This window comes from Cavia porcellus, unplaced genomic scaffold, assembly GCF_034190915.1.
Source record: "Cavia porcellus strain 051 isolate PalLab524CR breed Dunkin Hartley unplaced genomic scaffold, mCavPor4.1 scaffold_3, whole genome shotgun sequence".
NCBI lineage: Eukaryota > Metazoa > Chordata > Mammalia > Rodentia > Caviidae > Cavia > Cavia porcellus.
Window position 1 is genome coordinate 92,081,510 of NW_026947486.1, and position 23,835 is coordinate 92,105,344.

At 34.3% G+C, this 23,835-nt stretch overlaps 1 protein-coding gene across 8 annotated transcripts in view; it reads right to left on the bottom strand.

The window, feature by feature from the left end:
• Positions 1-5,532: 5,532 nt before the first annotated feature.
• Smarca1 (SWI/SNF related, matrix associated, actin dependent regulator of chromatin, subfamily a, member 1) overlaps positions 5,533-23,835 on the bottom strand; it is a 77,165-nt gene continuing 58,862 nt past the window's right edge. For 4 of the 8 annotated variants that reach the window (XM_063246392.1, XM_063246393.1, XM_063246386.1 and 1 more), the window contains 5 exons: positions 21,960-22,092; positions 19,375-19,493; positions 19,053-19,265; positions 7,092-7,202; positions 5,533-6,009 (listed from right to left, as the gene is read on the bottom strand). In XM_063246392.1, coding sequence (XP_063102462.1) covers positions 5,938-6,009; positions 7,092-7,202; positions 19,053-19,265; positions 19,375-19,493; positions 21,960-22,092 — 648 coding nt within the window. In that variant the 3' untranslated portion in view covers positions 5,533-5,937. Of the gene's footprint in view, positions 6,079-7,060; positions 7,203-19,052; positions 19,266-19,374; positions 19,494-21,959; positions 22,093-23,835 lie in introns of all 8 variants that reach the window. The other 4 variants (XM_063246391.1, XM_063246387.1, XM_063246390.1 and 1 more) reach the window with 3 other exon arrangements.

Sequence of the window (23,835 nt, forward strand, 5' to 3'; positions counted from 1 at the left end):
ACAGTATCTGAATCTCACCTCCATCCCTAACTCTGACATAGTCTCAATAATTACCATCTACAGGCCCCTGGGATTCACAATTGGAGAGAAAAGCTCCACAAAAGAAACTGAAGTCCAGGTCTCAAACTCAAAACACTGCTATTGGAGACCCAGGATATAATCTTGCTAGGATTTAGGATACCTTTGTCCCTGATTTCAATCTGCAGAACCACCAAGGGTCTATGTGAGCAAGATCTCCCTTAGAATATGCAGAATTGTAGTATATGGCATGTTTTGGTCTACAGATGATCAACCTTTTAGAGCTTTCAGTGAAACAGAGAGCAGGCTGCAGCATGCGTGCCACAGATTCCCCACTGCTGGCCTACAGGTTCATTTGACCCAAACATTCATAAAGCCAACTAGATGGCAGACCCCACATTCTATTCCTTTTAATTTTGTTTTAATCTGTATCCAGAGATAAGGAGATAAAGTTCTGGGGCATCATGGGGCTTCTCTAAAGTATTCTGAATTCCTTCCCCGTGTTATCATGTTCACCCTGATTTGGATACTGTATGGACACTAATCTAAACATTTGTGAAGCAAAGAGACACTACAAAATAATATATAAAAGTCTGATTATGGTTATGGATTTCAAAGACTTTAGATGGTGAGTATAATCACTGAAAGGAATTGGGGTACAGTAATAAAAGTAGATTAAAGCATTTGTTACATAGAGAAAAAAGCCTATTCTTGGACTGCAGTAGAGGAGAAAAATAAAAAAATTTAAAGTCAAAAAGGCATTAAATAACAGTACCCAGAATACTTTGGCTTTTAGAATTGGTTTGACCTGAACACTTAAAGGCCCTTAGTCAGTAATTAATGACTACAGGGTATTTTAAATGAACTAAAAACTTGTCTGGGAGATAGTTTTAGTTTTAGTAGTTGCGAAAAGCAAATTAGGAAAAATAAGAAACTGAATTACAAAAAAACTTGAGGTCTTAGAAACCAGGATAGATAGTCATACATAAAAGAAAAAAAGGATACCTCACAAAGACGCTCAGACTTCAGACACAGCTGCAATCAATGGAAATCATCTATCCAATTCTAAACATCTCTAGCTCACACTGGAAAGCAGCAGCTGGAATGCCATGACAATCTTTGTACAAGAGGGGTAAACTGTCATACTGCATCAGCACTCTGAGAGCCAATACAAAATTAACTGGTCAGGTCAGGTAGAAAACAAAACAGCATTTGGGGACTTACAGCTGATTTTAGGGGACTGAGGTTGATGGTCACATACCAAGTGCTCTAGCAAAGATGGGGCCCTAAGTAAAGGACTTTTCTGTCTTGGACACAGCAAATAGGTTTTGGTCTCCACCAAAGCAAAACACACTTTAATTTAAAACTGTATTCATGATGAGAGGTATACAGCTGGACATGAAAAGTGTTCACCATCAATCTCCCAGAGATACACTCAGACCCTCAAAAGCAGCCCACGTCATTTAGTAGTCAAACATATTGAAGAATTCTAATACATGTATCACGGAAAGAAACTAAACGAGCAGGTTTTGGAGGCACTACTGAGATGTAGTTGAAAATTATTGAAAAAATGTAGCTTGGATTTGACTACAGTGGCCTGGGCAAAAGTTTCCCCAGCAGAAATGCAATGTATCAGAAAAAGGACAAATTATCAGGAAAAGGACAGATGATCATCTCATTAGCCAACAGATTAAAAAAAAAAAAAACCTATCACCAGGATTGTGTGATGCTTATATACCCAGTACAGTGAGAAGGGTCAATACCTGGCCCAGCTACCTAAATGAACTACTGTACAGCAAAAGTGTGTCATGTAACATAGAGAACACATTGAGACAATAGCCTAGGTACCAGTTTGGGCCTTACCACAATATTTGCCATTAATTTCCCAAATTATCACTATTAATGATATGAGAAAATTTTGATAAGAGAAATCTGAACCTAGTACTTTGTTCCAGTGCAGAATATCTTGATCTAGTCATATGATCCACTATTCACAAAGGTAGATCTTACAAAAATAGATTAAAAATATGCTATCCAACTATACTGTTGTTGTTTCTATCTAAAATGTCCCCCCCTCATGCACTCAAAGGTGGGGCTTTGGGGAGCTGACTGCATCATGGGTATGTGATATCAGATAAGTGCACTGATGGGTTTATAGCTGGATTTCACGTTGGTGAAGCTTGGAGGAAGGGTTGGGTCACTGTAAGTGTGGCATGGAAGGATGTACATCCTTCCTCTTCTCTTGATCCTCTGCTTCCTGCCTGATTTGCCATGAACTGTTTCTTTGCAGTCACTGCCCTTCTGCCATGCTGCCCTGCCTTGGAACCAACTGACTATGGACAGAGAACTCTACAAACTGTAAAGCAAAATAAATCTCTCCTCCTTTAACTTGTGAGTGTTAGGTGTTTTGGCCCAGCAACAAGAAAGTAACTAAGACATTCTCCTTAAGGAAACACCGTACACTTTTATAAATTAAGGGCTTGGAAGAGCTATGCATACAAGGTGAGCAACTTAATTTGATTCCCTCAGAAGCAAAACTTGAAACCGAGTAGTTAAGAACTGGCCTCAGGAAACATCCACTCAGAGTAGGGGAATGATAAAGAAGAAAGCAGTCAATAAAGAAGCATGTTATCAGGATGGCTACTCTGCAGGTGACTGGAGCTTAATCCTGTGAAACTCTGGCAACATATGAACCATAGTTACCTTGCTCAAGGGTGAGAAAATGGCAATACTTACACATCAGATCCCATCAGTATTTGGCTGAAAGTGGCCACCAGAAATGTAAACCCCTAGCTCTCACAGTGTATCAAGCAGAGAGTGAAAAAAAGCATTCCAGAACTCTGAACAAACCCTCAAAGAGATATTGGTAGATAGAAAAAAAAAAGCCAGGACGTACAGAAATGATAAGGGTGAGGGGAAGGGAGTATGACAGTTTTAGCTATGTATATTTCCACCACTGAAAAACCTGACCCCTTGTCTAGTAAGGAGGATAGCTCAAACAAACAAAATAAAGGCATCATAGAATGGAATGGCCACAAAAGTTTGAACTTTAATAGTAATTTGAGGATTTCAAGGATTAAAAGCCCCTGAAGAAAAAGCAATGTGGACAGCAGCATTAATTGTTGGAAAATCTACTTACCCTTTCTTATGGCTTGTGTCTGGATGTCCCTCCAAAACCTTATGTGGTCATATGTAGGGCTTTTTCAAAGGAGGCTGGATCTAGAGTGTGTGATGCTGGGATTAATGATGTGTGATTACTAAATTAGTCCACTGAATGGTTTGGCACAGTTCTGAGTGTGGATGATGGGATGTGTTATCCACCCTAAGGGCATGTAGCCTGGATAGAATATGAGGGACAGAAAGTGGACTGCTGTTATTGCTTGCTGCTTCACTACTTCAATGCTTGCTGCCTTCTGCCTGCCATGAACTGTTTCTCCTCTGCCATGCCACCCTACTTTGGAGCCAGTCAACCATGAATTGAAACCTCTACAAACTGTGAGCTAAATAAAACTTTTGTCCTTTAACTTTGGGTGTCAGGTATTTTGTCACAGCAGTAAGAAAAATAGCTAAGACACTCCTTATCATCAACAGAGATTGTAACTGAAAGAAACCTCTCAGGGCCCCTGTTCCTCTATTCACTTTCCACCTTCCACGTTTTCTAAACAAGGAATCTAGTTGACTTAGACTGCAATACAACTGACTACCCTATTTTTGCTGGTGGGCAAGGTTATTATTCTTTTTTGTAGGCATATAGCACTAGTTCCCATTTCTGCAGGCCTCCAAACAGCTGACATAACAAATTGACTATCTTGCTCTCCTGCTTTCTCCTCAACATGGCAGCCATGTCTTAGGGATATTATCCCATTGGTCTAGACCTTATTTGAAATGGGATTTCTTTGCTGGGACTATTAAATTTTCTATGGGAGTTTAATTTTTCTGTGAAGACTTGACAGTAACAGGGGCTTCACATTCAGAGTTAGGTCATTTTGTACTCTCAACACAGTATTATTGGGACTGTTATCATCTGGGTTCGACAATGTAGCTATATTCTTTAAAATGAGAAAAAAGAGGTAGTAAATTTACTCAAAATATGATATAGTCAGTAAGCTCTGAGTAAAGCCATTTCTCAAATTTGTAAAGATGACATAACAATCAGTCACTGACAGCCTTGGGGAGCTGAAATCCTCATCACTTTGGTTGAAGGAAGACTCATAAGAGTCCTGATTATGGATGAGGAAAATGACACTGTGAAAAGCCTGGAAGAACTTACCTGCAAATTTTCTGTCTTACAGTAGACACACATGTGTAGCTCAGCTGCTATCCATTTCAGGTTAATAGAGAAGGAAGAAGAAGTAGTCTTGTTAAATTTCCATGAATGTACTCAAAGATCCTAACTATACCTCACCCCCCCATCTTCATTCCTCCATGAGAAAAGAAAGGATAAACTGATGGATCAGAGTAGGCCTTCATTGCCCATTTTCTAGTATCTGAACTTGAGAGTACCAGTAAAACTCTCCAAAGCTTCATTTTCTCCAGTTAAGGTGACTGATGGTAGCTTTGCATCTCACTAGAATGGAAAATTCCAAAACTTAATTTTGGAATTTAGAGCTCTGTATTGCAATTTGGAGCCAAACTGCAAGGTAGTGAAGGCAGTAATGTAAGACATTCCATTTGTTCCCCTAAAGTCACTAGCCCTCTTGCACGTGCCTAGCATCATGTGGTTAGTTTTGGGCAATGTAATTGAGTGGATGTGACATATGTCAGTTTTAGACTGAGCCTACATGGTATTCTTCAGCCTCTCACTTTTATCCCACAGTAGCAGTTGAAAAGGCCATGTGTCCTGGATGGCGCAACTACAAAACAGCAGAGCCTCGGTCAACCCAGACTCAAAGAACTGCATGGCGCAAATCGATCCCATCATCCCACATGCTTGTGACCTGCCTGCGATATGCAGTGTGAGAAACTAACTCTTGATGGAACAAACCTCGCACACTTTGAGACTGTTATCTGAGCATCACTGTACTCTAATGAATATAGCCCCTCTTCTTCGGCAATACATAATACTTATTTCATATGTTTAATTTCGGTGTTAATAAAATCAACACATTATACCTAGTCTCCTGTGAACTGGCCCTATGGGACAGAAGATCACACACAAATCAGCAAGCAAAGCTTTAGCTTTCAACAGAATAGTAGTGAGCAATACAATTCAGTAAACACACTGCTTTCTACTGCACAAAAAAACAGGAAATAATTAAATTTCTTATAGACATTTCTTTATTATATTTTCTCACTTGAATATTTAGAGAATAATTTAAATGTAATGCATACTGACAGCAAGCACAGTATCAAATATTAGGTTTTTTTAATATTTTTCTTTTCTCACCCTTTATTCCTTTAGGAAAAAAATATTTAGATGACCTCAAAGAAACAATTATTATGCTAGTTACGGTATGCAGTAACACATACAAGCCCAGACTCAATAGAAAAGAAAGCAACAAAGAAGTGAAAAAGTCTTTCTCCTCAAATCATTTTAATTCATTTTTCCACAGCCATATAAATTTAAAGTATGAAACAACAATAATACAGCTATAGAATCTAGGTTCTCTTTCAAAGCAGCGGCATATAAAACATAGAAAAGCTAAAACCTCAGCACAAGCTTCAAAAAAACAAGGACTGAGAGGATTTTGATGACAACATGAGATGCACAAAATACAGTACACAAAAATACTAGAATGCATAAAATATAAAGCTACACATTGCAGGTAGAAAGCATTGTAAAATATATAAAATATGCAAGAAATCAAAACCAAAGACACTTTTCTTAAAGTACCATGAATACACTGCAACTGGCAATTAACATTTGAAGATGGGAACAAGAAAATAGCAGTTTCCCATTTAAAACTTTATTTCTAGGCTTTAGGATTTCACCTTCTTGACATCCTTCTTTCCAGAGCTCTCAGTAGCTGACTCTGCTTTTCTTTTCTGTGACTAAAATGGAAACAGATTTAATGTTCTGCTCCAATATGCACATTTTTAAATGGCCCAACAATGTTAAATCTAGGATGCAAATGCATTAAGAAAATTTTAACATGAATATTCACTTCAGTGTAATATTTCACAGTTAATGTTCTATGTAGCCCAACAAACTGTATAACCCAATGTAAAATACATCTTAAGATGTCTCCTTTTTATGAAAAGACAAAATATTCATCAAAAATAGTCATCAAGTATCTACTTACACATGGTACTATAAATGTACTCTTATTTTAAGGATGACTTAATACTTAAAGGTTCTGGGTAAAATTTATGAGTATATGTTTTTAAAACTTTACAATAGATTTTAAAATACCGTATTTCATATCTTCTATAATGCACACATCTTTCATTTTTTTTAGCATTGGTGAAATGAGGATTTATCTCATAACTGCTAACAGATATTTGGCAACATTTATTCTTAGGGATACATAAAATTGTGTATTACAATAGAAAACATCTTAGGTTTAATGAGATATGGTAAATTACTTAACCACACTCAAATAATATGATGTATTAAGAATATTTTAAATTATCACTATAAAAGGCAACCTCATTGGATTAAAATCAAATTATTTTATTATCCAATAGTTAATTTACTACTAAGTAAAGCTTTGTTATCTACTCAAGAGTTCCCACTGCCACTCATAGTTCCACACAGATCAGAGAACTTATCTGATCAAAATAGAACTCCCAGTTTCAACCTCAGCACCATCTCATCCCATCCCTACCCCTTGACCTAACCCAGCAGCCTGGCTTCAATTCAAAGGGTTTGATTTGCTCTATATTTCTACTTAGAGCCATGAGGCTTGTTGAAAATACTGAGTGCTGTTATTAGGGAGCTCCTAATTATATGTTCTACAAAGATATACGAAATGTGATTGTGATATAATATTTTATCAGTCCAAAACAAATCAGCATTTCATAAGAACAATTTTTATAATAGGTATCTCTATTGCATTAAACATAATATAGGCATTTAATTATGTAAAAAAATGGGATCTACCTAAAAGTTAGGAAAATGCTGAAAATTTTACCATTGGAGTTTTAGTTGCCCGTTTCTTCTTTTCTGCTCTCTCTCTTTCCTCAATTTCCATATTTTCTTTCTCAATCAATGAAATCAAAGTATTACAGCGTCTCTGGAATTCCTAAATGAAATAATAATAATAATAAAAAGATTTAATTTCTAAAACTCAGTCTTCATTTTTAAGAAAGCGACAATTATTTAATTCTATCATTTCTGTAGTATAGGATTTCTGAAAGTACTGTCCTTCAGAATAATATTCCCAGAGGGAATTAACACACTGCACCAAAAATAGGGCAAAGAGTAAATGTCATTCAATGAGTGATTGTTTAAACAAACTGTGATACGTCTACATCATGGAACAGTACTCAGCAATAAAAAAAAAAAAACTACTGATAGACAAATAATCTGAATAAGTCTCAAGGAATTACACTGAATTAAAGTCAATCTCAGTTAAACAGTATGAGTCCAGCTAATTCCAGTTTTATAATATTGTTAAAGTGACAGAAATGTAGAAATGGAAAATAGATCCCATGCAGAGACCAGGGAGGAGGGGAAAATTGGTACAATTTCAGAGGGCACACTGGAGGCAGGCGTTGGTGGTGGTGGTGGTGGTTACACAAAGCTGCTCAGGGTAAAACTGCACTGAACTACACACAACCACAACCACAACCACACACACATAAACCCACATGCACAAATGAGTATCACTGCCTGTAGAACTGGTGAAATCCAGGAAAGCTTTGTGGATTACACTAGTATCAATTTTCTGATTATCACCATTAGGTAAGATGTTACCTCTGGGGTCAATTGGGAGAAGGGTACATGGTATCTGCCTGTACATTTTTTATTACTTCTTGTGAATTTACAAATATTTCAAAATAAAAAGTGAACATAAATCACATAAACATAAATCAACATAAGAGAATATTCTGTGATCAAAATATGTTATGGAGATATTCAGTTTACACAAGTTAAACAGACTTCACTACAGAGCTGTTCAGTTTGTTGGTTCCTGCAGAATGCAGCAGATCCCCCAACCTATTCAACCAACAGAACTCTCTTGTCACTAAACTTGTGGGATGGGAGTTCTGGGGAGCACATCTCAGGAAACACTGCTGTATTTGCTAATTCAGAGTAAACAGTACCTAAAAAGATTTTTGCATTAACCTTGCCACTACCTATATCTCACTGTCAGCAAATCAATGCATCCAAACCATAAAAACTTTTTATGAATATACAGTGAGTATTAAATATGAGATTCATTAATATAGAAACTCATTTATTATTAACCCAATACACTTTATGTTAAAAATAAATAATGGATTAATGTCAAAGGATATATAACATTTTTAAATGATTCCTTTTCTGTGTAAACGAAAGTCTGCCAAAATACAAAATTACTAAACACTCAAATACAAATGTAGTTTTACTGTCAGTTAAGAACAACCTCGACAACAGAAAAAATGGTCAAATATAAGAACAGAAAACTCACCAAAAATATTCAACTATTTTTTTAAAATTTCACTGATCTTGGTATACACTTGTATTCCAGCTATCAGAAAGACTGAAGCAAGAGTACTACAAGTTAGAGGTGAACCTGGGCAACCTACAGAGACTTTCTCTCAAAACGAAAAAAAAAAAAAAAAAGGGATAGGCATGTAGTACAATCTCTGGAGTCAATCCCTGATAACAAAATACAAAGTTTCCCTGAAACTAAGGATCAAAGAAACGCAAAGTTAAACAATGCCATCTCCAACAAATTAGTAACAATATGGGCATGTTTGTAGGCCCACATATGTGTGGTGTGCTATTTTTGTTGGCAATAAAATGATGAAATAGGACCTCTCATTCACTGATGATAAATGTCAATGTAGTAAAACTAGACTGAATAATGTTTCCCCCAAATTCATGTGTTGAAGCCCTAATCCTCAATGCACCTATAGAGATTGAGTCTTTAAGGCGTTAATTAAGGTTAAAAGAGATTAAATGGGTGGGTACCTAACCCAAGAGGACTAGTGTCCTTACAAGAACAGGAAGAGACATGAAAGTTTGGGCTTTTTCACTCCACACTTAGAAGGGGCCATGTGAGGGTGTGAGGTGCAGGAGGCGCATCTGCAAGTCAGGAAGAGAGGCCCTATCAGAAAACAGCCCTGCTGGCATCTTGGCTTGGACTTTCAGTCTCCATAACTGAGAAAACAAATTTCCTCCCAGTCTGTGGTATTCTGTTATGGCAGCACAAACATACTAATATGGTACTAGAAGCAAACTAGAAATATCAAAGAAATCTTTTAAATTTTTTATACCCTCTAACATAACAATTCCATTCTTAGAACCTGACTATAAGAAAATAAGAAAAGAATGCAAACTCTCAAAAAATGTTTAATTAGTGGTAACAGAGAAATTCTGGGAACTAATTAAATTACTGGCAATTCAAAAGCAGAATACACACACCAAAATTAGCTGAAAGAATATTAACAACAATGTGACTCATTGGTTAAACTCATGGACTCAAGCAATCCTGCCAAGTTCTCCCAAGCGTAGCTGGAATGATAACTTTTGTTTAGTTTTTATTTTACTTGCCTCTGTATACTAGTTTGCATTTTGCAATTCTCTAACATGAATATTTAGGTCTTGAACAATCTACAAAATTTTAAGAAGTGGCAAAATTTTTGAATTATAGCATTACCCATCCAATTAAAAAACAAGAAAAATGGCAAATGGCATAGGAAATGTAATATTTAGAAATATCATCAACTATCCAAGCATTTTCTCCTAATTCAAGCCCTTGAAGAGGCAGAAAACCAAAAAGAGGCTAATCATTAAAATAAAATACCTATTAACAAATTACTGTGTTCAGATTAAAAACAACCATGTTTAACACTGGAACATTCAAATTTTTGTGCATCTGCAATCACCCAAGTTTAACCATTTTAGGAAAAAAACGCTAGAAGTTGTCTTGCTTGCCAAAACAATGGTAGTGGTATCTTTAATATGCAGACCAAATACTTTTCATAGCTTTCATTCAATAATACATACAAATTAAACAGCATGTTATCCAATTTATCTATTATAGAAAGGGCTAAGTTGACCCTGATGTGATTTGATTGTTGGTTTCTAGGGAAACTAGATAGCGTCATTATATGATGCTGATTCTTGAATTATTAAGCTCTACCCTCTGGCTATTATTATTCTCAATAAGTAATAGTTGTCTTGAGACTGCAGATATTTTAGATACAACTCATGATTCATATGGATGATTCGGGGGAAAAAGCTAATACTTTGAGATAGTCTCACATATACAGAAGTAGACCATCTCAAAATGATTAAAAATAGACTGCATTATAAATTCTTACCTTCATTCCTCTTTAACCTATCACTCACTACTCCCGACACAGAAAAATGACTTAACTCTCTAGCAAAGACATCAAAGAACAGATGAGTATGAATGTCACCTTCTTAGCATCAGAAGCAACAGGGAGAAAGGCCAAATAATCAATCAGTGACTCACTTTTTGAGTAAGTATGAGAAATTTCACAACGTTAAAGCACCCTCATTTTCTATAATTTCTCCTTTCAACATATTCTCCTAGATGCTTATCTTTCCATTTATTTACCTGTTTTTCTGATGTTAAAGGGAGTGTTTCATGTGGCTTCAAACTGCACGATTCTGAGTCTATCCATTTCCCCATTCTAAATTTAGAAGTCAATATGTACGGAAAAAATACCACACAAAAGGAAGAAAAGGAGATGCAAAACAATAGAGACAATAAAAAAGAAAAAGAAAATGACAACTGGAAAAGTGTTCTGTAATATTAATATCTGTGACAAAAGAAAAAAAGCATTCCATGTTCAATTATGTGGGAAATGGTTGATTTCAATAAGGTTAAGCAAACTTATTCCTGGCAGGTGTTCTCAGAGCTTTCAGCATATTAATTCGGTGTCAGCATATCTCAACTCTATCTGAACATAGAATCCTTTTCCATATATCATTTATTTACATATTCTGAGAGTGTTTAGTTGATGCCAATTTGACAAATACAGTACAAGGTAAGCGTGGTGGTTAAGGTCAATTGAGGATTCAAGTACAAAGAACTTAGGAATTAAGAATACACAATTAGAAATTGTATATAATGTAGTTAACAAAAGGATTTCATTGACAATTTTTGAGCACGACTACTGAAACAACCAAATATATATTTAGTACACAGAAATCTTGTCTCGATACAGATTTTTACTAGTGGGGATTCATAAAATCACAAACCTTCAAAAGTATAAAGAATTTACCATGAAAAATTGTAAAGCTGAGGCCTGAATCTCTTCTTACTAGGCTTTTGCTTATGAGTCATACAGTCTGCCAGCCTGAGTTCTTCTAATTAGAGAGTACTCACTACCTGCAAAAGCTCTGTCCACCTCCAGACAAGTTATAAATGTTTTGTTATGCAAAGATACAGTTCGCTATCGTATGGTTTCCAACACATGGTTCTATACCTAACTTTTGTAGTCATAGAGAACAAGTTAATTTTCACTTCTGTGTGACAGTCCTTCAAATACATCAAAGCAGCTTTCATGCCTCCACCATAATCACCCCTGGACCTACAAACATCTCTCGTTTAGGCTCAATATTCTCCTCATTTGTCAATCTTTCCTTTAATACTTACCTTAAAGGAATATGTAACACTTATATACACTACACTTGGTTACAGTATTTCTTTCTTTCCTTTTCTGTTACACATTCTTTTACCCCAGAGGTGAGTGTGCTTTTTTCTGTAAAAAGCCAGATGGTAGGTATTTTTGGCTTTGCAGACTACTCAGCCTCTGTCACAACTATTCAGTTCTGCCATTCTAGCATGAAAAGTCACTGACAATACATAAATGAGTGCGTACCTGTGTTCCAAGAAAACCTTACAGAAACTAACTTTGGAATTTTGTGTAAATATCCCATTGCAAATATTATTCTGCTTTTAATTTTTTCCAACCACTTACAAATATAAGAATCATTATTGTGTGCAAGCCATACAAAACATGTATTGGGCCAGAATTTGCAAAGCTCCATTTTAAAGTATAGATTTTCAAATTACATAAAATGAAAATTGTATGGCCTTGGTTTTCCATGCCCTTTTAATGGTTTAGGAGTCTACTCAATATGAACTTCTCCATTTTCTACTTTTGAACACTCAGATGTGTAGCTCTACCTTTAATGATGTGGAATCTGCAGTGAAATGTGTTGCCCCTTAGTGCGTGGTGAATATAAATCACCCCAGGCACCAAGTTCAAATATCTTTTGCCCCAATACTCAGCTTCAAAGCATTAATTCAAAAGGCACAGAAAGCATCAGTTGACTTAAAGAGACTTATTGAAAGAGATTAAAGAAGCCTCACATTACATTTCCTATGTACTAAAATCCTAGACACTAAGCCTATCTAAGTCTGAATGACAGAAAGTCTGTGCTTGTTATGGTTCAAAGTCAAAAGCAGCTGAATGAGCAAGGGCAAGAAAAAATACACTCCACATTTGTGCTTCTGAACTTGTGGCTAATAATCTATATAGCCAGAGTTTTATTGCACAATTCCTAGTAAAATAAAATGGGCATTTTTTCTTTTTGGTTCTCTTATACACTTCCCATACATCACCTCCAGAAAATAAATTTTCAAACAGATACCGTCGTCTATATAGATTCTGTGATTTGAAATACTGCCCAGATTCTGACTCATTTTGAATCACTATCATTCTAACAGTAATTACAGTCTAAACTAGAATTTCATGGCCCAGGAACCTTATAGTTAATTGAGAATTAATATTCAAATAAATATATCCTACATTTTCAAACAAGTATCAAATGCTGTGATGCTTTTCACAACTGATGCCAGTTCAGCATTGTTATTTATAAAATATTATGTCACTTTCTCATAAGATAATACATAAATATCTATAGTAATATATTATTTGTATCTTTGATTGTTAGTGTATTAATTGTATCTGATTGTTAGAACAGTTCAGGGCCCTAAAATACTACAGCTGCATAATAAAACATATGAAATGTACAACTGTTTATTGAAGCTCATGAATAAACAAAGCCTGCAGGGATGACAGTCAGCCTTTACCATCAGATAAAGGTAGATGAAAAGAAATGGAATGAAGTGGACTTCAATATGCTGGTATATTTCCTCACTCATCCAAATCAGTCCAACTGTAAGAGTTAATACAATAGAAGCAAAAAGAGGTGTAAATGTTCCATGCTCATGATTTCACTGAATGCCTACTCTAGATAAGATTCTATGCTGGTTTCCTTAAATACAACAATTGCACTTCAAGGTGAAGAGACCAGTAAGCAGGACTGGTGGCAGTTTAGCTCAGTAGGAGAGCATTTGCCTAGAATGTGCAAGGCACAGGGTTCAATCATTAATTCCAAAAAAAAAAAAAGAACAATGAGGGGAAAAAATTACTCTAAGCCAAATGAGTGCATATTTGCCAAAGAATAAAACAAAGATTAACAAAAAGAAAACAACTATAAATTTGAAAACTGTTAGTGTAGTTGGCAGATGAGATAGGTATTTATCCACTTAAGACTAGAACAGTGATTTCGCAAATGTAAATTAATCATATCACTGCCATGGTAAATTCTGTGAAGGACTCCTTTTTACTGTCTGTAGACTAATGACACAAGCGGAAATCTTCAATGCTGCAGACACAGCCCTTTATTCTTTGGCTTCCAGTTACCCAACCTCATCTTCCAATGCTTTCCTACTCACAGCATGCCATACCAACCTACTTGCAGTTTCTGAATATGCTGAGCTGATTTATACCTTTGCATATCCTGTTTCCACAACCTGGAATGTACTCTCAAGGCCAACTCCTTCTAGTTTTTCAAGACTTGTTTCCAAGAAGGACCTCTTCTGTGAAGCTATTCCTCTGATTCCTTTGCCGCAAGGCAAAGTTAAACACTACCTCCTCTGTACTTCCCTCTGTGATAAGACCTTTTCAAAATTAAGGCAGAAAAGGGACATTTTACTCTTTCAAGTACATGAGGAGTAACAGATCCCTATGAGCATAAATATATTTGGTTTTAAACATTTTAATTCTATAGTGAACAAGAACCCATCAATACACTTCACAGCTTACCAATTTTACCAATTATTATTCTAATTTCTTAATTTTCATTAAGAATGCAATGATCTAAAGTATCAATATTAGCTGTTAAAATACAATTAAGTATTAACATATAAAATCACAAATCACAAGTTTTCTTTGTGAAATTTTCCAAACTAGGCTTCGTAAGCAACAAAGAGAAGCATTATTGTCACTATTAGACAAGTAGGAAACTGTCTACTTTCAGTATATTCTTCTAAATCATCTATAAAGAAAACCCTTTTTATGGTGGCCATTGTATGGTGGCTATTGTCAGGTTTTGAAGGCCTGTAATGCTTTCATTCTTCTGTTTTGATCAGTTTTATACTATTTTGTTTTAATTCATTGTGTGTGAAGATATACACAAGTATTTTGAAAAAAACGAGACATTATGGTAGCCACTGTTGATTTCCTGTTATCTTGCTTTGAAATCTTGTGTCACGTACATTGTTTTCTTCTGATCTGCTTTGTTCTGCTTTGTTTTACTCTTTAAAATTCAAAAAAAAAACTAAAAAAAGAAAACCCTTTTTTAAGTTTACAGAGAATATATAAAATATCCTATGCTGAGCTAATAACCTAATTAACAGTTACTAGCCAGTTGTGATAAAACTATAAAACGGGAAGCAAGTTAATAAAAAGCTACAGCAATATTTTCTTTAAAAGTATTTTTTCTTCTACAGTTCTAATGAGGAACATCATGTTCTTTTAAATAAAGAACATTTCCATTAATAAAATTATGATTTGAAAATAAATAGTAATAACATGAAATTTTTATTTCACTGCATTCAACAGTGCAAAAGTCTCTCTCTGAAATACTATCAGAATAATTCACTTAAGCTACCACAAAAGACTTCAATGGTATGACTAATTACTAATACTTAGATTCAATGCCAACCTACATGGCTACAGGAAAAGTGCACAGAGCTCCTTGAGCTGCCTAAAAAGTAAAAAGCTCCCAAGAGTTTTAAAGGTAATATTTTAACTAAAATTAAGAGTCAAAGAAACCCTGCAAAAGATGCAATAAATACTTTATCAAGAAATGTTCTTTATTTCAAAGAATCAATTTTTGCTTTTTCTCCTTTAAGTACTTAGAAAAATCAAGAAGGTCCAAGGCATTACTGATTGAACTTTTCCCACACATCCTATGCAGTAAAGTGACAAGTGCACTAGATCCTTTGGACCTCTTGGGTGCATCTCAAATCTCCCAGGCATGTGTCAGTCTATCACTAGGTGAACAAGCATAGTAACCTGACATTCATTTCCTGAACGGAATGGCAAGAAAATTAATGAGCTAATATTGGTAAGGGGATGGGTAAGCATTATATAAAATCAAGCATTTGATATTGCATATAAATACACACAGAATATTATCATTTCTCCTTATGGTCATTTAGGAAAGGTGTTTTTAATTCTGATAGGTTTTAAATATCCTAAACACAAAGACCTTGTTCTAAGATACTTTTCTTAGGAGGAAAATGATAGAGCTTCAAGTTTAAAAATTTGAGTCTAGCTTAGCCTTCCCACTTGTTTATGTAGCTCAATAGAAACTGATTACGTACTTAAAGACCACACAAGTTCTCAGAGAAAAAAATGCAATCTTTTCAGCACAGAGAAATGGAACTAAAACTCATTTTCTCTTTTGTATAGCCAGCATTTTTAAATGGAAAAGAAGCTCAAAGAAATCTTCAACCTTTAGCTGACAGCTTTCAGAGTAAGGCTATTTGGAAGTGGAAGTTTGTGCCTTTAAGCACTTTATGACTGTTAAGTCAGAAGCCATGAATTCAGTACTTTGAGATCTTTGCATAAAATGTAACAGAGATTCCACTTTTTTCTAAGAAGCATTTCATATTATTTATTGGTGACTCTGGAAAGGAAAGAGTCACCTTTTAGCTATATTATGGTTTTTAAAAAGAGTTTTGTTAGTAAGCTGAGTTCAATCATTAACAAGGTTTTAATTTAACCACAGTGACATTCATAATAGGAATCAAATTACAACCTCTGTATTTCAAAGAGGAATTTTTTTCGATAAAGCCAGACTCAGAAACAAACTGTTTTTATTTCAGAAATCACAGCTTCCTTTTTGAAGGGGGGCAGTTTCTCTTCCTAGATTATGAATATGATCCTCTCTAATGGAACGGTTATTTTTAAAATGAAGACAGAAATAAATCATCTAAAATATTAATAATTATTCATATAATTCCGTAATTACATAATTTTCATGACATATTCCAAATTAATGATACAAATGTATGCATATTTTCAAATGCCTTACTTATACATTAAATCCAAAAATATAAAAAGATACCCTAAAATATAATCCCAAAATACCTATTAGCTAAAAGGGAAATCAAAATGTAATGACAGAAAAATTTAGAAGCTCTTTTAATTAACATATTCAAATATGCAAATGTGTATATTTTAAAGTTTTTAGAAATTAGAAATTTCACACTCTAGAAAGTAATTAATGACAGAGTATCTTCTTTTGTCATAGACAAAATAAAGATTCCGTTTTGTCATCTCCAATATAGTTAATTTGTTTTTTGGAAAATACACACTAAAGGTTTAAATCTCTAGCTAAAGAAAGAGTACAGTTGGAAAAAACCAGGGAAAATACTCTTTGCAGCGGAGTTCAGAGACATCTAGTGGTTGTTAAGAGTAAACTGCATTTTTTTTTCCTTGAAACATGAAATAAGGTTATGTGGTTCTACATTCAAATTCATATTACAAGTAGTATAATATTTTCTTTAAATTTTGAATCTCATCTTTCCTTCTTCAGTTTAATCATTTCAGAAACTGAAATCAGCATTAAGCTCTCGATCTTTTATAAAATATTAGTAAAATATTGTTGAAATGAAACAGGATTCTGTAAGTCATCCATCACAGAAAAAGACATGCATGTTCAAAAATCTGATTCACAGACAAATGTAGTTAGGCATTTGTCTTTTACAAGCTGTTGATGATGCCCTAAATTACATTAGTATACACATAAAACTGCAAATGCCTAAAAATCTTAAATGTGTGGCTGTTCGGAGAGTATTCTCTGCTAAATATGGACACAGATGCACTGAAATAGATGATACTTTAAAAGGCCAACTAATTCCTTGCCATTGTTTCTTGATAGTCTAAATAAAATTTCATTTTCTTAGGATAACAGAAAAACCATTCTACACTGTTCTTCAGTAATTCATTTCAATTATCAAAAAAACCCTCTCAAGTAACCCCTCCTTACTTCTAACCTCAATCCTCATGCTACAGATTAACTCTTTTTTAATGTTTTTATTTCTATTCTTCCGACTGAATCTTGAAAACATACACATGTCTTCATATTCTTTGGTACAAGTAAAATGCTTAACATTTAGCCCTATTAACAGTTATTACCAGAGTCACCTGAATCACTATTCCACCTGTTCCAGTTCCTTGTGAATCCTGGCTTGATCTAAAGTATTTGCTAGCTCTCCACAGTAGCTGCAGCATTCACAAATTTGATAGGCACACTCTAATGATATAATCTGTGTACTCTGAATTTGTGTTAAACGTTTTCATATCTGGTCTTCCAAACGGAATGTCCTTAGTAAGTGCAAATCCTTTTTCTTTTTATTCAAATTGGGCAAAAATATAAAATGAGTAAAAAACATACAGTATTATTTTATACTCTAATGAACTTTTAGACAACAAAATATTCGTGATCTACCATAACTAGAAAAAATGCATGCTATTTTATGATTAGTCATAAAACCACTGTTTAGATTGTTTGTTCCTGGTTATTTTTAATCTTTAGGACACATAAATCTATTTTTGTCATAATAACCTTGGCTGACGAAAGTCTGACAATGCCAACACTGAAAATCTATTGCATGCATTTCACTATCGTCATGAATACCACTCCTACCTAAATAACAGTAGAATTTAAGAGAAATTAATTTTAGAAAATAATGGAAGAAACCGCAGAAGCTAAAACAATCTTTCATATAATTATTGTGTTTCATAATATTCTTGCAGCTTAGGTAACAATTCCTTTTCATTAAATAAATCCTTAGTCATTCACCATCTCATGTATCACTTGGTTAATTCAAAGGAAAAACTGTACCTTTAAAGTGGCAAGCTTTGGGGATCAAAATAGTAACAAAACAGCCATATGTAGCATCATCAATTGGGTGACAGCCTGACATAATACTCCTAATGATATGATACAATAAAAAATCCAAAACACTACTTCTGTGCCATTCTTACCAAAACACTGAGCCTAATGAACAAGTGATGAGGGACAATGTTGGACTTTCTACAAGACAACTAATCTGGACAACTGATACAAAAAAGAAGTACTGGGTTTTAAAAAACACAAAACATATGCAACAACCAAATGCAACATATGATCCTTTCTAGATTGACAATTCAAAAACACCTATAAAACTCATTTTGATAACAACCAGCATATTCTGTCCATGGATCTTTTATTTCATGACACTAATGAATAAGTACATCTAAGGAAGATGTACTTATTTTTAGGAGATATGTGCTAAAGTACTTAGAGGTGAACATTCATGTTGTCTGCAATTTATTTTAAAATGGTTCAGAAATATAAACTTTTGTAAATATAAAATACAGATATATATTTCTGAATGTAGAATGTTTCCATATTTCTGAATATAGAATATAGACTACATATATACAGAGAGACAGAGAGAGTCTGTGTACATATAATTATGAATATACAGAGAGAGGGAGGGAAGGAGGGTGGCAGAGAGCTAGTGTGTGTCCAAGGTGACAAAATTCTAGACAATCTTGGTGAAAGATGTATGATGTCCAAAATTTTTCAAAATGAAAATAATGACAGCAGGAATACATACCATGGCAGTCCTAGACTTGATAAACCAGTCAAATCTAAACTGGGGAGCATTCCGTACACACTGCCTTAATTCTTCATATACATTTTCTCTATCAAAGCCCATTTTGTGTAACATACAAATCAAGAATCTATCTTCTTCCTCAGTATAATTCTTTCCTTTGCTGGTTCCATACTGAATACGCAACTGATGAAATGGAGCCTTGTATCTTGCGATCTGTGTATCAACAAAATAGTGCTTTTAATTGGATGTGCAATTAGAAGTCAAAGTTAATCACCAAATTGAGTAAAATTATCTAGTATGAATTTGGTACAAAATATATTACTTTGGCATCCAAAGCTTTCTTGATACTAATCCTTCGCTGAATTCTTGCTTCCCCACGTTCAATTTGAGCCATGATTTTCTCAATGTCCTGTAATTCATTACAACGTTCCCAAAATACCGCTGAAAGACAGTTAATACTTTCAATTACTATCATGTAAGCAGATAAATCCAAGGAATTATAGAATAAAGGATGGGAAGAACATAATGAACTTGCACTTTTTAAAATTAGGATTCAGATACATAGATGTATCTATACCTATATATTTCAATTATTAAATACTCCTAACATTTCATTTAAAAATAAGAGCTCAAGAAGGTTTTAAGTTAGCAATTTTCCTCTCATGAGATATGAATTTTTTAATTACTCATAATGAATGAATAAGATTTCAAATGGTACTTCAGATACTGATTTAATCTTAGCTTTTTACTTAAACACACAGAGAAGGGGCAACTTACATAAAGTGAAACAGAAGAAGACAACATATAAATGCTAATATAGCTACTTAGCAAGCAACAATGAAAATGAAATTTTTAATCAACAGGTCAAATATTTCCTACAAAGAGGCAATTTCTACTGAAACTATTACTTGCTTCTGAAACCACTCAATAATCTTACAGAATTTCCAGTGGCCTACAACTTCTTTAAACCTCACTGTGATTTTAATTGAATACATACAGAAGAATATTCAAATTACCAAGTCACCCAACCCAATTTCACAGATGAGTCAAATAATGTCCTGCATTAATATGTCACCTCTTGTGACTTCAGTGCAGTGACCTTCTAATGACACACTCTGCATTCTCAAATTCTTCATTTTTACAGTCTATCAAGAAAGGTAAGTTAGTTCTCTCTGATTTTTATAATCACCAGTATTCATTATTCACTCACTTACTCATTCCACACGTATTTAAATGCCTTCTATGTATAAAATACTGTATATATACAGTATAGCCATATATATACTGTATATATACAAATAGCCAACTGCACACACTTCTCCTATTACTGAAGACAGGTATATAAGCTCACTTGAAATATCCAATCTGCGAAGCATAAATTAAACAGTTCTGAGGAAGTCATGCTCCCTTACCTAGTGTCAAATTTGAGGGAGCACTGACATATCCTTTTGTTATTCTTTTGTTTCTGCAGTGCTGAAAATGGAACCAAATAGCTCATGACTGCTAGGCAGGTACTCCACCACTGAGATACACCTCCAGCTCATGACATTTTTTTTAAACACCCTTTTCTTGCAACTCTATGCATTCCGTAGTCTGAAGAGACATTTTCACTATACCTCACTGTACGTGCCCTTTTACACTGTTTTCATTCAACTCTTACTGATAAAATTCTCTTTCCCATCTACTGTTCTCTCAAATACCTTCAAGTTATGTACTAAACTTGAAAAAGAAGCAGTAGTCGTGCTGGAATCAGTGAATAGGAAGTTTATAAATTTGATGTTTTAGTATATGAAATAAAAACTCCAAAGTCCCTGGTAACCACCAGAAGATGATTGTACATTTCCAGAAGAAAAAACAAAGTCTTCTCCAATTAAATATGACTTCTTCAAGCATGTGCATGCTAGACAAAGTAAGTATTAAGTTTGTAAGTATTAATCTTCTGTTCACTGATAACAATGTTCTTTCTTCCCTACTATTGCAAAATCACGAAATTTCAGTAGTTAGGTTAAAGAAACTTTGCACGGCTAGCAAAAAAACCTACACCTGTGTTTTATCATTTCTATGGGAAAAAATGGGCTTTATTCTTAATAAGTGGTATTCAGAATAAATTTGAGAGCTCCACCTATTTGAAAGTTTCAAATGTCCTATATTCTATATGTAAAAAACAGATATATCAACCTATTTTAAATAAACTTTCTTTTCAGGAGTGCTGTGACACAGAAATTAGTATTAACTCCACATACCTCAGCAGCTTGGTTAAGGCCAAGGACACAACACAGTAAGACACAGTGTAATTCAAGGACCAGTGAACGGATATTTTTCAAGCAATCTTTTGAGATCTGTTGCATTTCCTCTCAAGTTATTAGGGTCCTAATGACCTGAATGGAGCAGACTGGAAACCTGAGTGTTTGCTCATCTAAATCAATCTCACAGGAACTCTCTCCTTCAAGGATAACACAGAAAACTACAGCAAGCCACTGAAACCCAAGTCTCAGGACTAGACCAGAAGAGGACTAAACTGAAGAGGTGGGAAAGTGGAAAACTAATTAAATCAAATGCTCATCTAATGATCACCTTTGTTCTTTCAGGGCTTTACTTGAATCTATTAGCTAATAGTAAAAACAGCATCAGTCAGTTTGTTAGGATAACTCCTACAACCTTTTTTCTTATAAATATAATTACATTTTATACTTTCACCTACATCTTCTTCACAGAAGTTTAAAGGAGAGCCAGGGAGGTAGCTCAGTGGTACAGCACTTAATGAGTGCATGCATGAGGCAACTGAGCTTCATGACCAGTAGCCTTAAAACATTTTTTAAAGGATCTCAGACAAAGACACAATTGAACTGATGATACAGAGGTGAATAGGGTTAAGCTAAAACATTATCTTTGAAAGTACATACAAACCTGAATATTCCATGACCTCCTCGGGGGATTTGCCCTCTACCTCTCTAGCGATATTATCAATGTCATCTCTTCCATACTTCTCATTAGCTTTAATAAACTGGTTAAAATCCCGCTTAGTCCAGTTTGTGAAACCCTGAGAACAAAAAGTTACACATGATCAGTAGAGGTTAAATCAATAAATCCACTTATTTTTCTATTAAAAGACATGGTCTTTTGTATAAAATCACTTTTTAATGCCACAATCAAAAGTTGAACGTATTGTTATAGAAATAAATGCTTTTCCGTTTTGAAGCAACATACTCCTTTCCAAATATTTAAAGTTGATTTACAGTTCAAAGATACTTATAGCATTAAATTCTATGTGTTATAGGTGTCTAGTACATTGAAATACAAATTTATTAAAATAAAATGCCAATGTGCATGCTAAAGTCCAGATAGTCCACTATTTCCATGGTATTTTTTCATAGATCTTTCCCCGAACAAATGAAAAGAGAGGAATATGGATACATTAAATCAAAAGAATACTTTTAAAAATCACAAGAAAATAGAGAAAAAACTGTTGCTCTTTGTAGCATTCCAAGCTACAGTAATTTTCTTAGCAAGATTGAATTCATAAAATAGAACCTCGATAAATAGAATATTATTGGTCTGCTGAATTTCTTTATTAAAATATGGAACAATTAGCCAATGTTTTAAATATTTTTTGACATTACTGGCCTAAGTGGGAAGTGACAGACCAAGAATTTGCTTTCCATTCCTTATATCTCTAACTGTAATTTTTAGTGTGATATCTGAGACATTGGAATTTTCTGTCTTTGGATTTTAGCTTATAAAAATGTCTTTTTCACTTGCAGAAAAAGACAATTTAAAACAAATGCAACTAGAAGGAGTAAAAATATTCATTATACTTCTAATTTCAAACTAAAGCACTGTATCAATGGAGACATATTCACATTATATTGTACATCCATAACATATTGTAAGCCATGTAGTACTTGAATGATCTAACTTTATTTTGTATTCAGCAAATAAAATTTTTAAATAAAACAAAAGTACTTAAATGTCTGACTTTATTCAATAGTCCTAAAACATAGTCAACTGTATTTATATTTTCAAGATAATCTTTGTTGTTTCCAGGTATTTGGTTCAAAAACTTCTGAATATATTTCATTAAATTTCATCCACTGAAATTATGTTAACACAAGTAAAAGATGTATATAAAATAACATATAAATAGAAAATCTATTTAATTGACATGTAATTGTACAGTCAGTGGGTATAGTGATATTTTGACACATGCATACATTGTGCAATGAGTAACTGGCATATGAATCAACTCAAATATTTACCTATTTTTGTGTTGGAAACATTCAAAACTATCCTTCAATGATTAATGTGAAGAATTTTCTACTGCTATGCCTCACACATTGTTTTTGTTTTGTTTTGTTTTGTTCTTGTTTTGTTTCTGGTTTTGTTTATTCTTTTGGAATCAGGGATCAAATTGACAACCTTGCACTTGCTAGGCAGGTGCTTGTGCCACTGAGCTAAATTCCCGGCCCTCATATATTATTTTTAAAATGTTGAGAACTGGGCATGGTGGCACATGCCTATAATCGCAGCACTCGGCTGAGGTAGGAGGATTGCCACAAGTTTGCGGCCATCCTGGAATACATAGTGAGTTCAAAATCATCCTGAACTACAAGGAGAAACCCTATCTCAAAACAAACAAAAAAATGAATAAACAAATTTTGCTGCAATTTGTAACAGCTAAATCTTAGAAATAAGCCAAATGCCCATCAACCGAGGAATGAATTTTAAAAAATCATGATCTTTGTATAACTGGAGTACTACTCAGCATACTGAAGAATCAAGCCAT